We start from the raw sequence: 18,084 nt of genomic DNA on the forward strand, positions 1-18,084 counted from the left end.
TGGCCATTAGTGGAGTCCAGCAACACAACATCAACACGTAACGTGTTAGAGGACTCCGTCAGGGTAGAGACGGGTCATACACTGGCCGTTGTTTTCACCTGGACTTTTGTATTAGCACATCTACGCCGTTCTGAAGCTCATTTAGGAACAGGAACACCAAGCCTTTACCAAATCCACTGAGGAATACAAACGGTCACCGTCATTTGTTGAACAAACACAAAACAGAGTCGTGCAGCTTCCTCTAGACCAGGGGTGTAAAACCAATTCCCTGGAGGGCCTAGTGTCTGCTGCTTTTAGGTTTTCCTTTCAGTGAAGATCTAGACAACCAGGTGAGGGGAGTTCCTTATTAATCAGTGACCTTCATTCATCAATCAAGTACAATAGAGGAGCGAAAACCCACAGACACTCGGTCCTCCGTGGAATGAGTTTGACACCTGTGGTCTGTGGACTTTACAGCATGTTTTTGTGACGACTGTTGCTGTAAACAGACACAAGTACATTTGATGAGTTGATTGATTGACTGATAGTCCTCTTGTTGTCCTCCACCATGGCAGGAGATGGAGGGTGATCTGAGCGATGCCCAGCGGCAGGTGGCAGACCTTCAGGGTCAGTGCAGCAGCCTGACAGACCTCCTCTCCTCCAGGCAGAAGGAGGTGGCACAGAGGGACCAACACGTCACCCAACTCGGGTCAGATAATAAAACATTATAAAAATACATTGTATGTGACAGACGCCTTTCAGGTCACTCTTGGACACCTTGCATTAAAAATAAATGTAAACTGCTGTGCGATGTGCCATGACGTCTGTGATTTGGCATCGTCATGGATACAATGCACAATGCTGTAAATGACACAGGCAATATTTTTCATGCATTCAAATTGGTCTGTCATGTTGTTTTTGTATACCTTGTAAGTATAAATTGTACAGTGGAATGACCCTCAATTAAAATATGTCCAATATCAATTTATAATCTTGCTAAATTAGATGTACTTTTATGTGGCTTTCATTATCCACTACAGTCTCAGTTAAACCCGTTTAGAGTAGTGTGTGTGAGTGTGTGCGCCCAACTGCTCAGTGTGTGCGAGAGGCTCTAGCCGTCTCTCCACCCCGAGGCTCTGAGGCGACACGCACATCCTCGTCTAGAACCAGTTGATAAGCCCTGCATACCAGATGTGCTTTGGAGAGCTTTGGAGAGGCAGAGTCGGGGAGAGAGGAGGGAAATGGTGCAGGCTTTGGCTAAGCTTTAGTCAATATGATAAAACGGTGAAAACCCAGGAGCCTTTGTGGGTAATCTCACCTTTTTTAACTACTCTGTGTCTTAACGTGGTGTCACTGAGAGATGTCAGCCAGTCACATGCGGCTCAGGGAAACGCTCTGTGTGTTAGAAGTGATTGAAGATGTCATTGTACTTTAGTAACGTCTTGTGTCATTATGCCACAAATTCTTTATATTTTGAATATGTTTGTATAGTAGGTATTTGATGTTGCGTTGTGTGTGTGTTTCTACGCAGGCGTGAGCTGCAGGAGGTGCAGGCCCTGTACAGACAGAGTAGTGAGCATGCTGCAGAGCAGGCCCAGCTCATCCAGCAGCTAGAAGGACTCAACCTGGACACACAGAGAGTCTTACGCAACCAGGAAGAGGCTCACACTGCAGACACCACCTCTTATCAGAAGGTGACTAAGTATACTATATATTACCACTCTATTCATTTACACTACAATACCCAGAGTCCTCTGTAACCAGGAAGAGGCTCACACTGCAGACACCACCTCTTATCAGAAGGTGACTAACTATACTATATATTACCACTCTATTCATTTACACTACAATACCCAGAGTCCTCTGTAACCAGGAAGAGGCTCACACTGCAGACACCACCTCTTATCAGAAGGTGACTAACTATACTATATATTACCACTCTATTCATTTACACTACAATACCCAGAGTCCTCTGTAACCAGGAAGAGGCTCACACTGCAGACATCACCTCTTATCAGAAGGTGACTAACTATACTATAAATTACCACTCTATTAATTTACACTACAATACCCAGAGTCCTCTGTAACCAGGAAGAGGCTCACACTGCAGACATCACCTCTTATCAGAAGGTGACTAACTATACTATAAATTACCACTCTATTCATTTACACTACAATACCCAGAGTCCTCTGTAACCAGGAAGAGGCTCACACTGCAGACATCACCTCTTATCAGAAGGTGACTAACTATACTATATATTACCACTCTATTCATTTACACTACAATACCCAGAGTCCTCTGTAACCAGGAAGAGGCTCACACAGCAGACACCACCTGCTATTAGAAGGTAACAACTACCCATAGCACACAGTACTAATACACTCTACCCATAGCACACAGTACTAACACACAGTACTAACACACAGTACTAACACACAGTACCCATAGCACACAGTACTAACACACAGTACTAACACACAGTACTAACACACAGTACTAACACACTCTACCCATAGCACACAGTACTAACACACAATACTAACACACACTACCCATAGCACACAGTACTAACACACAGTACTAACACACACTACCCATAGCACACAGTACTAACACACAGTACTCACACAGACTACCCATAGCACACAGTACTAACACACAGTACTAACACACAGTACCCATAGCACACAGTACTAACACACAGTACTAACACACACTACCCATAGCACACAGTACTAACACACAGTACTAACACACACTACCCATAGCACACAGTACTACACACACATAGCACACAGTAACACACTACCACTAACACACTCTACCCATAGCACACAGTACAGTAATAACACACAGCACTAACACACACTACCCAACACACAGTACTACACACACCCATAGCACACAGTACTAACACACAGTAATAACACACAGCACTAACACACACTACCATACACACAGTACTTACACACTCTACCCATAGCACACAGTACTAACACACAGTAATAACACACAGCACTAACACACACTACCCATAGCACACAGTACTTACACACTCTACCCATAGCACACAGTACTAACACACAGTAATAACACACAGCACTAACACACAGCACACAGTAACACACACTACCCATAGCACACAGTACTTACACACACTACCCATAGCACACAGTACTTACACACTCTACCCATAGCACACAGTACTAATACACTCTAACACACAGTACTAACACACAGTTCTAACACACAGTACTAACACACACTACCATAGCACACAGTACTAACACACAGTACTACAGTTCTAACACACTACTACCCATAGCACACAGTACTAACACACAGTACTAATACACTCTACCCATAGCACACAACTAACACACAGCACTAACACACATTACTAACACACTCTACCCATAGCACACAGTACTAACACACAGTAATAACACACATCCATAACACACATACTAACACCTCTACCCATAGCACACAGTACTAACACACAGTACACTCTACCCATAGCACACAGTACTAACACACTAACTACCCATAGCACACACACTAACACACACTACCCATAGCACACAGTACAGTTACACACACTACCCATAGCACACAGCACACAGTAATAGCACACAGTACTAACACACAGTACCTCATAGCACACAGTACTTACACAGTACTACCCATAGCACACAGTAACACTAACGACATCACACTCAACCACACACCACACAGTCACACTCATACACACACACACGTCAACCACACACCACCACACGACATCACACTATTCACACACAGACATCACCTCAACCATTCACTACACACGACATCACACTCAACCATACACCACCACACGACATCACACTACCATTCACTAACACACAGTACTCAACCATACAACACACAGTCACACTCAACCATAACACACAGTACTAACACACTCTACCATAGACATCACACAGTACTAATCACACTCAACCATACACACAGTACTAGTCGCCCACACTCTGACCCAATAGACACACAGTACTCACTAAAAACCAACACCCCGCCAAAACCACATCACCAACCCCCAAACCACATCACCACCCCCCAAAAACCACATCACCAACCCCCACATCACCACCCCATTAAAAACACATCACCACCCCCCAAAACCACATCACCACCCCCAAAACCACATCACCAACATCACCAACCCCCAACACATCACCACCCCAAAACTACATCACCACCCCCAAAACCACATCACCAACCCCCAAAACCACATCACACATCACCACCCCACCAATACCACTTCACCACCCCCAAAACCACATCATCAACCCCCAAAACCACATCACCAACCCCCCAAAACCACATCACCACCCCACCACCACATCACCACCCCGCCAATACCACATCACCACCCCGCCAATACCACATCACCACCCCTAAAACCACATCACCAACCCCCAATACCACTTCACCACCCCCAAAACCACATCACCACCCCACCAATACCACATCACCCACCACATCACCACCCCCAAAACCACATCACCACCCCTTCCAATACCACATCACCAAACCCCTAAAACCACATCACCACCCCGCCAATACCACATCACCACCCCCCCATCACCACCCGCCAAACCACATCACCACCCCCAGAACCACCAATACCCATCAACACCCCCAAAACCACACCACATCACATCACCACCCCCCAAAACCACATCACCATCCCCCCAAAAACATCACCCCCCCAAAACCACATCACCAAACCCCTAAAACCACATCACCACCCCGCCAATACCACATCACCCCCCCAAAACATCACCCCCTAAAACCACATCACCACCCCGCAATACCAAACCACATCACCACCCCGCCAAAACCACATCACCACCCCCAAAACCAAATCACCAACCAGAACCACATCACCAAACCCCATCACCAAACCACATCCAGAACAAAACATCCCAAACCCTAAAACCACATCACCATCAACAACCCCCAAAACCACATCACCATCACCCCCCCAAAAAACCACATCACCAAACCCCTAAAACCCCAAACCACATCAAAACCCCACCAAAACCACATCACCCCCACCCGCCAAACCACATCACCACCCCACTAAAACCACATCACCACCCCAACCACATCACCCCCCCAAAACCACATCACCACATCACCTCCCCCTAAAACCACATCACCACCCCCCAAAACCACATCACCAAAACCACATCACCAAACCCCTAAAACCACATCACCAAAACCACATCACCACCCCCCAGAACCACATCACCCCCCTAAAACCACATCACCATCACCACCCCCCAAAACATCACCAAACCCATCACCACCCCACTAAAACCACATCACCAAAACCCCCTAAAACCACATCACCACCCCGCCAATACCACATCACCACCCCCAGAACCACATCACCAAACCCCTAAAACCACATCACCACCCCGCCAAAACCACATCACCACCCCCAAAACCACATCACCCCCCAAAACATCCCTCCCCCAAAAAATCACCACATCACCACCCCGCCAATACCACATCAGAACCACATCACCAAACCCCTAAAACCACATCACCACCCGCCAAACCACATCAACAACCCCCAAAACCACATCACCATCCCCCCAAAAAACCACATCACCAATCACCCCCCAAAACCACATCACCAGAACCCCACCAAACCCCTAAAACCACATCACCCCTACCAAATCACCAGAACATCACCACCCCGCCAATACCACATCAAAACCCCCAAAACCACATCACCACCCCCCAAAACCACATCACCCCCAAACCCCCTAAAACCACATCACCACCCCGCCAATACCACATCACAACCCCCCACATCACCACCCGAACCACATCACCAAACCCCCAGAACCACATCAACCCCGCCAATGCCACATCAACAACCCCCAAAACCACAAACCACATCACCACACAAATCACCAACCCCCAAAACCCACAAATCACCATCCCCCCAAAACCACATCACCAAACCCCCTAAAACCACATCACCACCAAAACCCATCACCAAACCCCCACATCACCACAATACCACATCACCACCCCCAGAACCACATCACAAAACCACATCACCACCCCACCAAACCCATCAACAAAAACCACATCACCACATCCCCGCCAAAACCACATCACCCCTAAAACCACATCACCACCCCCCAAAACCACATCACCACCCCTAAAACCACATCACCACCCCGCCAATACCACATCACCACCCCCCCAAAACCACATCACCAAACCCCTAAAACCACATCACCCAATACCACATCAAACCCCCAAAACCACATCAAAACATCACCCCTAAAACCACATCACCACCCCGCCAATACCACATCACCACCCCCCAAAACCACATCACCAAACCCCTAAAACCACATCATACCACATCAACAACCCCCAAAACATCACATCAAAACCACCAAAGCCCTAAAACCACATCACCACCCCGCCAATACCACATCACCACCCCCCAAAACCAAATCCCCACCCCCCCCAGAACCACATCACCAAACCCCTAAAACCACATCACCACCCCGCCAATACCACATCAACAACCCCCCAAAACCACATCACCACCCCGCCAATACCACATCACCCCCCAAAACCAAATCACCAACCCCCCAGAACCACATCACCTTAAGGCAAGCTGACAATGTTGTCTTTACAGTGGTAATACAGTGAGGCAGTAAACATGTTCTCTCTTCAGAAGTTCAATGTTGTGCCAATCTCATGGTTGCCAAGCCATTCACTGTAAGCCCTGTCTGTAACAGGAGTTTCTGTGTGGAGAGGTGGTGGGACAAACATGGATAAAAAATCTGTCCAGTCAGGGGGTTGGTTTTACACTTTCCACTACTCTCCCACTTTCTCCTTCACCCCCTTTTCCCTTTTCTCTCTCCCTCCCTCCTTCCAGATGATCATAGCATCTGTCCTCTCGTCTTCTCCATGGAAATAGGAGAGCGATCGTTGTCACGACTCTCTGTCCCGTCAGCACCCGATGTGATGAGTGTTTCTTTTTTCTCTCCCTCTCCTCTACTTGTGGCCACAGCTCTACAACGAGCTGAGCATATGTTACCAGGCGCTCAAATCCAACGAAGGCCGGCTCCGCCAGAGTCACGTCGCCCTGACAACCCAGCTGGGCCAGAAGGAACAGCAGATTGTGCAGCTCCAAGGCCAGCTACAGCAACAACAACAGCAGACACACAACCAGCAGCAGCTTCCACAGACCATGGTCCCAGCCGGTCCCCCAGCCAGGCAGACCAACTCTAAACACTTTGAGGTGAGCTGTCAGAGGTTTGAGCTAGAGGCAAGTTGAAGACATTTTGCGTCACACTTCTCAGGGATTATATTGAGGGTGCTGTACAGCCAGAGGCAGTGAACTGAGTGTCCATATTGTCTACCTCAGAAGTTCTTCATTGCAGACAGATCTGTGTGTGTGTGTTTATGCACGCCACTGCATGCACTTTCACACTTTTAGTATTGCCTGATGAAATAATGAATGTTTGTTTTGACCCATGTCACGTCTTAGTTGTTTATAATGGTCCAGCACTTACACCACCCTTGATATAGACATACGTCTAATCTCCGACCCCCTGACACTCAACCAGTGTGTAATTATTGTCCGGCCTGGCAGGAGTGTGTGGGTGGTGATATGCCCACCATAGCCCGTTGTGGGGGTGGTGTTTAGAGACAGAGAGATGCTTATCAGGCGCTTGGCTTGATATCCAGCCCACCCTTGATCTTCTGATCTTCCCATTTCTGTTCAAACCCAATGTCAGTGTCTTTCATGTAGATTTCTGATCTCTGTCCTCTCTTGGGGTCTCTCTCTCTCTCTCTCTCTCTCTCTCTCTCTCTCTCTCTCTCTCTCTCTCTCTCTCTCTCTCTCTTTCTCCAATGTCTCTCTACCAATGTCTCTCTATCTAGACTGGGACTCAATTAAAAATTCTCTTCAGGTGATAGAATCACAGAAGCAGCATCCATTTTGCCGTTCCCCTCTGCCCAGGTTTAATTGGAGATGGGTAATGGTGTTGAGTAGTGATGGTGTCAGCTCTCCCCCTTTCTCAACTCATACCCAGAGGGTAGAGAGTAACAAGATGCTGTCTGTCTGTCTGTCTGTCCAGCTCCATCAACCAAAGTAGCGTTTAATATATTTTAATGATGCGTTTATCAGTCATCCTCCCTATTGGTTAGACCACACATGGTCAGTCACGGTCCATAGATCCACAACAGTAGCAAGACAATATCAGGCTGTCGTATTGCTGATCTAGGATCAGGTCCACCCTGGCCATGTAATCTTATTGATTTATAATCTAAAGGCTGATCCTAGACCAGCCCTCCTACTCTGAGATATGTTATACATACAGGTGCTGATCTGAGCAGTGTTACACCTTGCAGAACGGTTTGCTATTCGCTGCTTTACAAATTGATTGTGTTTGTCTAATTTGACTGGTGGTAATCCTCCAGATAGCATCGCCCCGGACAGGAAGTCAGAAGATATCAGTGCAAATGTTAAGTGAGTTACAATTGCCTCTGTCTCACTTAACCCTGTTAATTCAGCCGAATGAATGCTGAAATATAAATGGATCAATTAGCGAGCAATTAAGTCCAGCTATGCAGTGTTACCCCAGTAATTAATACTACGTTCTAGAGGAGACTCGTTCCAGGCCGGTGTGTGGTGTGTGTGCATGTTTATAACTGAGGGTTTTTGCACGTGTGTGTTACAAGTCTTTGTGTGTGTGTGTTCTTTCTGACACTGCCAATACAAGGCACCCCTGTCTCTCAGTCTTCCACCCAAGTAAGCATCCGTCCATCCGTCCATCCATCCATCCATCCATCCATCCATCCATCCATCCATCCATCCAATCCTCCATCATAAGAAACTCAGATCACATAATTTTCAGGCATCTTTATGCATAAAAACGATGCGTGGCATCAATATTAAATAGTGTTTACCCAGAGCACATGTAGCCGGCGCCTGGGCTGCTTTGTCTCTTAACTTTCCTTACCTACTGACATCAAAGTGAACAGATCAGATTATCGTCCCAAGGTATCCCAGCCAGTCAGGAGGGAGAGGCCTCTCCGTTTCCCAGGCTATAATTGCACTGACAGGGCGTGTGTGTATTCCAGCGTAAATAGCTAATTCCATAACGACTTCCTCTCGCCGAACACCTGTTAAATTCTAATGCACCGGTTGTTAGCCGGAGATTTATTTTAATTTGAAATGTTTGGAAGTTACCTGTTGGAGATGATCAAAGTGCTGATGGCTGGGGGAGCGCCGGGCGGGGGGAGACTAGCACCACACTCATTTGAATACGGGGAAAGAGAGGGAAGAGCGACGGCTTTGAACACTACTTTTTCGGAGGGAGGGAGAGGAAGGCAGGAGGAAGGGGGTGCAGGAGGTGAAAAAACACCCATTGTGTGTTATGTTGCCATGCTCTGCTAGAGAACTACTGTCTGTCTTCTGTCTCCATGTCTGAAGTGGAGTTAACGCTTTACAGCCAATGCTCAATGCTGCCTCTGGGACTGAAGCAGGTCAAGTCTGAATAGGAATCAGTCTGTCTAGTAGTCAGACGATGTCAATCTGGACTTCTTGTCTACTTTCTATAGCTACTGTAGTACCTCTGGTACCTTCATCTACACATTTGTACTGGAATGCAGAATTCAGGTGAAAGTTGTGTGAATGATTTGGAGTTGGGAAGTAGGTGAAATCTAGTTTTACATCTCCTTTTGATTGATCTCCATTTGTTTTGAAGGAACGGCCAGTGATCCTACTAAAACTTCCTCTTGTACAATAGTTGTATCCTTGTGAGAGTTTCTCACAATGAGCTTGCTAGTTCCTTGCTAGCCGTTCATCTAGATAGTTGGATACCTTTATGCCTTTATGTGAGTCAGCGAGTACACTGCAGACAGACCGAGACAGGTCTCTATAGAGTCTGGAAGATGGCCCTGTGCCCTGTTCTTCTATTCAGCCTGAAGGTTCTGGCTGTGGTCTGACAACCCAGCAGCCCATGTGACTCAGCTCAGCCACACACCAGCCTGGATGATGGTTGCCAGGTTGGATCGAGCGGTTGCCAGATTGGCGGCTGCCACCGCAACCAAGTGATCAGTGGCCACCAGCAGAGTTGTGTAGCCGTAGCTCAATCAGCCCACACTGTCACCACATTGCACACAGGGTAGCTAGCTACTGTTTCTCTGGCTGGCTACAGTAAAGCAGTGATTAGTAGAACCCACATTAGAATACATAGCAGACCTCAGGCTTTTCTGGACAGCCATCTAAATGAACAGTGACTTCTTAATTGTGTGGGAAGCCGTTCAAAGCAGAGCTCACTAGCGAAGCCCCTCATCAGCGTTGGAAATGAAGGAGGTGTGAAGATGAGGCTCTCAGTCAGTCCAATGAAGTTGGGGCTAGGTTGAAGAGGGTGATTTTAGGAGGACACCTGATTGTCCTTTTCGTCAACTTGGAACTCGGCCCCCTATTCTCATATAGTGCACTACTTGTTGCCACTAGCATGCTAGCATCCTTTTTTTGTTCTTCATCAGACACACTGATGGGAAGCAGGAGGGTCCCAGTACGTGTGACTGTACCACATCAACACATAGACCGGCGCTAACATAATGAAGTGCTAAATGAAACATTGAAATCCAGCCCCCCCCCCCCCCCACAGCGTTAACAACACTTTTTCTCTCTTTCTTATTCTCCTATTTTCTTCTCGCTAAGTAAAAGGTACTTTAGTTGCCTGGATCCTTCCCTCCTTTCCCTCGGCTACACAGCCATGGCTCTTCCTATAACATCTGCCTCCATCTAATCCTTGTTTAGTGTTAGTGAATCAGGCGCTGTCTGTCAGATGTATAATTCAAGTATCACTCCCCACTCGCCTGCCGCTCTGTTCCGCCAGGGTCAGGTTTGGATGAGGAGAGGTGCTTCTTTTGATCAGCATCCTCATCCTCATCATCATCATCATACATGACATACCCCTGGATCCTGTGGGGTTATAGACCTAGTGAAGAATGGAAGATGTGTGTGTGTTTTTAATGTTTAGATGGTTAGTGATGGTGGACAGAGGCTCAGAGGGGAAAGCATTAATAGTTGGTTCTCAGATAGGATCTATGAAATCGTAATGCTACAAAAGCAGATTGATGGAAGTGGGAGCCGTGATGTCGGTTTGGAATTTAGAAACGTAACAGAATCGATTTACATGAAAACACCCCAAAAATGATGAAGTGATGAAGTGGAATGTGGAAACTTTTGCCAGTTGTGGACTGAAAGCCATTTTGTTGCAACCTACGGTAAAGCTACCTTCATTTAAATAGAGCCACGTTTTTCCATTTTCTCCATCATTTAATGACTTCGACTTCATACTTTGTGTCATAATTAATTTATTTGTAGTGTGTGCGACCCCCGTGGGAATGGAACCCACGACCCTGGCGTTGCTAGTGCCACGCTCTCACCAAGTGAACCACCCAGAGTCAGGGCTCTGTGTCTGGCAGCAGAGGAGAGCCCATATATTAGACCTGAGACAGTAATGACATGGACTCAACATGGACTCCAGTGTTGTGATTTAATAGCTCAAGTGGTCTCATTAGAAGGGAGCCCTGTGTACTGCAGATCTCCTCATTAACCAACCACTGCCATGTGCTGCAGGCACACAGGTCAGACAGACTGTGTGGGAGGACCCAGCAGCACTACACACACACACACACACACACACACACACACACACACACACACACACACACACACACACACACACACACACACACACACACACACACACACACACACACACACACACACACACACACTGCCCCTGTCTTGTCCTTCCATTAGGTCCTCCAGCACAACCCACTTCCACTCAGGAACCACCATCCAGACTAACATAGCCCACTGCATCTGAACTGGGGGTTACACAAACACACCCCCATGCGCCCTCCAGTACCCCTAACTCCACACAACCCCCGTTCCGTCCATGCGTTACCCTAGCCTACCTCTCCAACAGCATCGGAGACACAGGCAGAGAGACCCCGGCGTTGCCACAGATGTGAGGTAGGGCCTGCCCTGGTTATAGCTGCTCCATAATTAACAGTGATCAGATTTGTTTTGTGGCATAAATGGTGCATGTGTAGAACATTAGCCATGGCACTGCTCATTTAAATTCAGCTGAAGGGCTCAGCAGCAGACGGGTCACGAGCTTCAGGGAGCACAATCACAAGCCTCCTCCATATGTTCCTGCCGCATCTTACCAGGGCCACGAGCGCCAGATAAGTTCCCAGAAGAACCTAATCGTGTTCGGTAATTACAGCGCGCCTCTCTCTCTCTCTCTCTTTTCCCCTCTCCCCCTCCCCTCCCCCTCCCTCCCCCCCTTCCTCTCCCCTCCCTCCGTTCATCCCTCCCCTCCTCTCCCCTCCCGCCTCTCATCCCTCCTCTCATCCCTCCCCGTTCTCCTCTGCTTTGGCTTAGAAAACGAGGGAGGAAAGAACTAAAACAGTCCCTCATCAGATAATTTGTAAATTGCTTTACGTGGCTGATGCCGACCGAAAAAAAAACTCTGGTTGGTTGTTCTTCTTCTTTTTTTCCCCTCCATCCAACTGAGCTAGAAATTATAAATAATTGTAACAGATGTAGCAATATGGCCAGCCTCCAATAAACGAGGCCCCAGATAATTTGGCCGACCCCTTCTGACAGGCCAATTTAATAAAATGTGAACAAAATCTTCCACCGCTAATAATTTATCATCCCCTCTCCCCGTTGGTTAAAGTGAATTACCCCGACAGTTAACAAGGTCACACCCAGATGCCAAGCGACTCGCAACAAGGCTGCTACTCCTGATGATGGGATCAGGAACCATCGAGAGGTGATGACAGCGCTGGTGTTATTTCTTTCATTACCTGTGATCCTAGAAAACACACACACACACAGGTGCCAAAGCCCTACTTGTCAGTCTGAAGTTTTTATACGCTATCATGGAATGTGGTGTGTGTGTGTTATAGAGGTTGACCGATTATGATTTTTCAACGCCGATACCGATTATTGGAGGACCCAAAAAAGCCGATACTGATTAATCGGGCGATTTTTACAATCTATTTGTAATAATGACAATTACAACAATACTGAATGAACACTTATTTTAACTTAATATAATAGGTCAATAAAATCAATTTAGCCTCAAATAAATAATGAAACATGTTCCATTTGGTTTAAATAATGCAAAAACAAAGTGTTGGAGAAGAAAGTAAAAGTGCAATATGTGCCATGTAAGAAAGCTAACGTTTAAGTTCCTTGCTCAGAACATGAGAACATATGAAAGCTGGTGGTTCCTTTTAACACGAGTCTTCAATATTCCCAGGTAAGAAGTTTTAGGTTGTAGTTATTATAGGAATTATAGGACTATTTCCCTCTATACCATTTGTATTTCATTAACCTTTGACTATTGGATGTTCTTATAGGCACTTTAGTATTGCCAGTGTAACAGTATAGCTTCCGTCCCTCTCCTCGCTCCTACCTGGGCTCGAACCAGGAACACAACGACAACAGCCACCTTCGAAGCAGCGTTACCCATGCAGAGCAAGGGGAACAACTACTCCAAGTCTTAGAGCGAGTAACGCTGAAACGCTATTAGCGCGCACCCCGCTAACTAGCTAGCCATTTCACATCGGTTACACCAGCCGCATCTCGGGAGTTTATAGGCTTGAAGTCATAAACAACGCAATGCTTGACGCACAACAAAGAGCTGCTGGCAAAACGCTCGAAAGTGCTGTTTTAATGAATGCTTACGTGCCTGCTGGTGCCTACCACCGCTCAGTCAGACTGCTCTATCAAATCATAGACTTAGTTATAACATAATAACACACAGAAATACGAGCCTTAGGTCATTAATATGGTCGAATCCGGAAACTATCATCTCGAAAACAAGACGTTTATTCTTTCAGTGAAATACGGAACCGTTCCGTATTTTATCTAAGGGGTGGCATCCATTAGTCTAAATATTCCTGTTACATTGCACAACCTTCAATGTTATGTCATAATTACGTAAAATTCTGGCAAATTAGACGGCCCAAACTGTTGCATATATGCTGACTCTGCGGGCAATGAATGAATTGAAGTGACACAATTTCACCTGGTTAATATTGCCTGCTAACCTGGATTTCTTTTAGCTAAATATGCAGGTTTAAAAATATATACTTCAATATATACTTCTGTGTATGGATTTTAAGAAAGGCATTGATGTTCATGGTTAGGTTCACATTGGAGCAACGATACGCACTGCATCAATTATATGCCCCTGAACGAGGCGGTTAACCCACCGTTCCTAGGCCGTCATTGAAAATAAGAATGTGTTCTTAACTTGTGGTGTCCAAAAATACCGATTTCTGATTGTTATGAAAACTTGAAATCGGCCCTAATTAATCGGCCATTCCAATTAATCGGTCGACCTCTAGTGTGTTAGCGCCTGGTATAGAAGGAAGTGGTAGGTATAGAAGGAAGTGGTAGATATAGAAGGAAGTGGTGGGTAGAGAAGGAAGTGGTAGGTATAGAAGGAAGTGGTAGGTATAGAAGGAAGTGGTAGGTATAGAAGGAAGTGGTAGGTATAGAAGGAAGTGGTAGGTGTAGAAGGAAGTGGTAGGTATAGAAGGAAGTGGTAGGTATAGAAGGAAGTGGTAGGTATAGAAGGAAGTGGTAGGTATAGAAGGAAGTGGTAGGTGTAGAAGGAAGTGGTAGGTGTAGAAGGAAGTGGTAGGTGTAGAAGGAAGTGGTAGGTGTAGAAGGAAGTGGTAGGTAGAAGGAAGTGGTAGGTATAGAAGGAATAGAAGGAAGTGGTAGGTAGAAGGAAGTTGTAGGTAGAAGGAAGTGGTAGGTGTAGAAGGAAGTGGTAGGTGTAGAAGGAAGTGGTAGGTGTAGAAGGAAGTGGTAGGTGTAGAAGGAAGTGGTATGTGTAGAAGGAAGTGGTAGGTGTAGAAGGAAGTGGTAGGTATAGGAGAAAGTGGTAGGTGTAGAAGGAAGTGGTAGGTAGAGAAGGAAGTGGTAGGTATAGAAGGAAGTGGTAGGTGTAGAAGGACGTGGTAGGTATAGAAGGAAGTGGTAGGTGTAGAAGGAGTGGTAGGTGTAGAAGGAAGTGGTAGGTATAGAAGGAAGTGGCAGGTATAGAAGGAAGTGGTAGGTGTAGAAGGAAGTGGTAGGTATAGAAGGAAGTAGGTATAGTGGGTACAGAAGGAAGTGGTAGGTGTAGAAGGAAGTGGTAGGTATAGTGGTAGGTATAGAAGGAAGTGGAAGGTATAGAAGGAAGTAGGTGTAGAAGGAAGTGGTGTATAGAAGGAAGTGGTAGGTATAGAAGGTATAGAAGGTAGAAGGATGGTAGGTATAGAAGGAAGTGGTAGGTATAGAAGGAAGTGGTAGGTATAGAAGGAAGTGGTAGATATTGAAGGAAGTAGGGTAGAAGGAGTGGTAGGTATAGAAGGTAGAAGGAAGTGGTAGAAGGAAGTGGTAGGTGTAGAAGGAAGTGGTAGGTGTAGAAGGAAGTGGTAGGTATAGAAGGAAGTGGTAGGTATAGAAGGAAGTGGTAGGTATAGAAGGAAGTGGTAGGTATAGAAGGAAGTGGTAGGTATAGAAGGAAGTGGTAGGTATAGAAGGAAGTGGTAGGTATAGAAGGAAGTGGTAGGTATAGAAGGAAGTGGTAGGTATAGAAGGAAGTGGTATGTATAGAAGGAAGTGGTAGGTATAGAAGGAAGTGGTAGATATTGAAGGAAGGGGTAGGTATAGAAGGACGTGGTAGGTTTAGTGGAAGGAAGTGGTAGATATTGAAGGAAGTGGTAGGTATAGAAGGAAGTGGTAGGTATAGAAGGAAGTGGTAGGTGTAGCACTGGTCTGGCTAGCTCAATGCATTATTTACTGCTCAGGTATAGAAGGAAGTTTTATAGCTCAATGCATTATTTACTGCTCACCTTTTTATATAGGGGGTCGTCAAGGATGAGGGGAGAGGTGGCAACGCACAGTATGGTTGCATATGTTAAGGTCGTGTGTGTGTGTGTTCCACCTGCCTGTTATGTTAAGACCATGTTCCTCATCATTAATTGTGTATGACAAAGAAAGCCCAGGCAGGCTCTGCATATAAACCACTGCCCCGAGGACTGTCCTTATCTACGCACACACACACACACACTGGCCATATGAGGTAAAACACATGACGAGAAGAAAAGTGGGGACAAGATAAGGCTTTCTTTGAGGTCACATAAAGAACTGGATTACAGTACCCTGCTAGGTAACAGGAAGTATTGATGTTACAGTAGCTACAGTAACAGCTTACCTTGTACACTTCTAGAAGTACTGGCAACGTAGTTGGGGTTGCAGCGTATGATTATTATGTTATTAGACTAGGGACAGGGACCGGTACAAACAAATAGAATAAACAAGCGTCTGTATAGATGGGCTTCTCTAAACATCTATATTATGAACATGTTCCTCAATGTCACACTTCTCACCCCAATAATAAGTCTGAACCCCCCTTCCTCCCTCCCTCTCCCATCACACTAAGGGGACAATCTGGCCAGTGGCGTCTGTCCATCCATCATCCTCTCTGGGCGGCTGTGGGGCCTGGCCTCCTGCACACGCTCACAGACACTCCCGTTCACCCTTGTCTCCCGCTTTGTTTCGGTGGTCCTGTGGTGTGTGTGTGTGTGGGGGGGTTGCCGTGTGTTGGGGAGCGTTAATTGACTGGGCTGGTAGGTGGTGATAAATAGATAGGTCCTTGGGAACGTCTCTCACACCTGGAGTTGAGTTCAGACCGCTGTCCCCTCCTCGTTGGAGCTTCCAGCTCCCAGCTTACATGCGTCTGGATGTTTACTGCACAACCTTCAAGCTTTAGGTACAGGTACAAGGTCAGGCTCAAGTCTAAGATCAGGGTTTAGTTGAGGATTAGTTTGAACTTTTCATGTTTTTTCACACAATTATTTTTCTTCTCTCAAATTCAAATCATAAGCTGGAATGTTTTAATTGGATCCCATATATCTATATATAAATACTAATAATTGGTTCCCAAAATACAACTTTCACCTTTGTCATTTCCCAGAGGCTGCTGGGTCCTCCTACGTAGTCTGTAATGCTATTGTAAAATACTGTTTTTCTTGTGACCTTATCTGAATATCTGGGTCTAGTGAGGTGGATCATGTGGATGTGCTTGGCCTTTCACAGGAGCAGACTCTGTATGACTCTCCAGATCAGGAACTCAGTGGAGAGGAGGCCCCACCCTCAACCTGTAGCCCGGTCCCACAGGAGCCCCCGGGGCCCCCAGACACATCGCTGGCCCTCAGCCCCTCCAGGGGCCAACACACTGGGAGACGGCAGGTGGGTCAGCTACTATGCAGACACACACACACACACACACACACACACACACACACACACACACACACACACACACACACACACACACACACACACACACACACACACACACACACACACACACACACACACACACACACACACACACACACACACTACCCCAGTCACCTCAGAGACTCACCCCAGTCCAGTAGGAGACGGCTACTGGGGAGACAAGGGCAAGTTACAGCGAATCATGGGAATCATGTGATTAATTTGATCCATTCTCTGGCAGCCGTAGTCCTACCCCCCTCCTCCCCGGGCCGGCGTGTGCTGTGGGTTTCATGCATGCCTGGGGCTCAGGCACTGGCTGATTTACCACATTAGGCTTCCGATCGTTCAAGTTCCAACCACTCACTATTTTGACTAATATGTTTTTAGATAACACTCCAAATCTGCCATACAGACACACATTGATAAAGGACTTTGTAGGCAGCAAAAAAAATACATGTCACTTTTGCTTCCACTTAGGCTTTTTAACATGAATACAGGCCAAAACATCCTTGACATCTCTTTAGAGAGAGGGTCAAACAGCATACAGCACCATGACGGGCCCAGCTGTACCAGTCTGTCTCTATCCTGTCTGCCAGAGGAGTCTCCCGTTACACACCTGGGTGGGTGGTGTTAACACCCAGCTACAGAGATGACACAGACATTCCATTAGTCCGGCCCTCTCTTCTCC

The 18,084-nt window shown here is 46.6% G+C and overlaps 1 protein-coding gene across 1 annotated transcript in view; it reads left to right on the top strand.

The window, feature by feature from the left end:
- Nucleotides 1-18,084, top strand: part of LOC118371279 (centlein) — a 76,451-nt gene that overhangs the window by 16,513 nt on the left and 41,854 nt on the right. Inside the window, exons 8-11 of the mRNA XM_052511406.1 lie at nt 555-688; nt 1,511-1,673; nt 7,077-7,307; nt 17,211-17,363. Of these exons, the coding sequence (XP_052367366.1) occupies nt 555-688; nt 1,511-1,673; nt 7,077-7,307; nt 17,211-17,363 (681 nt within the window). The remainder of the gene's footprint in view (nt 1-554; nt 689-1,510; nt 1,674-7,076; nt 7,308-17,210; nt 17,364-18,084) is intronic.

This window comes from Oncorhynchus keta, unplaced genomic scaffold (assembly GCF_023373465.1).
Source record: "Oncorhynchus keta strain PuntledgeMale-10-30-2019 unplaced genomic scaffold, Oket_V2 Un_contig_6766_pilon_pilon, whole genome shotgun sequence".
Lineage (NCBI taxonomy): Eukaryota > Metazoa > Chordata > Actinopteri > Salmoniformes > Salmonidae > Oncorhynchus > Oncorhynchus keta.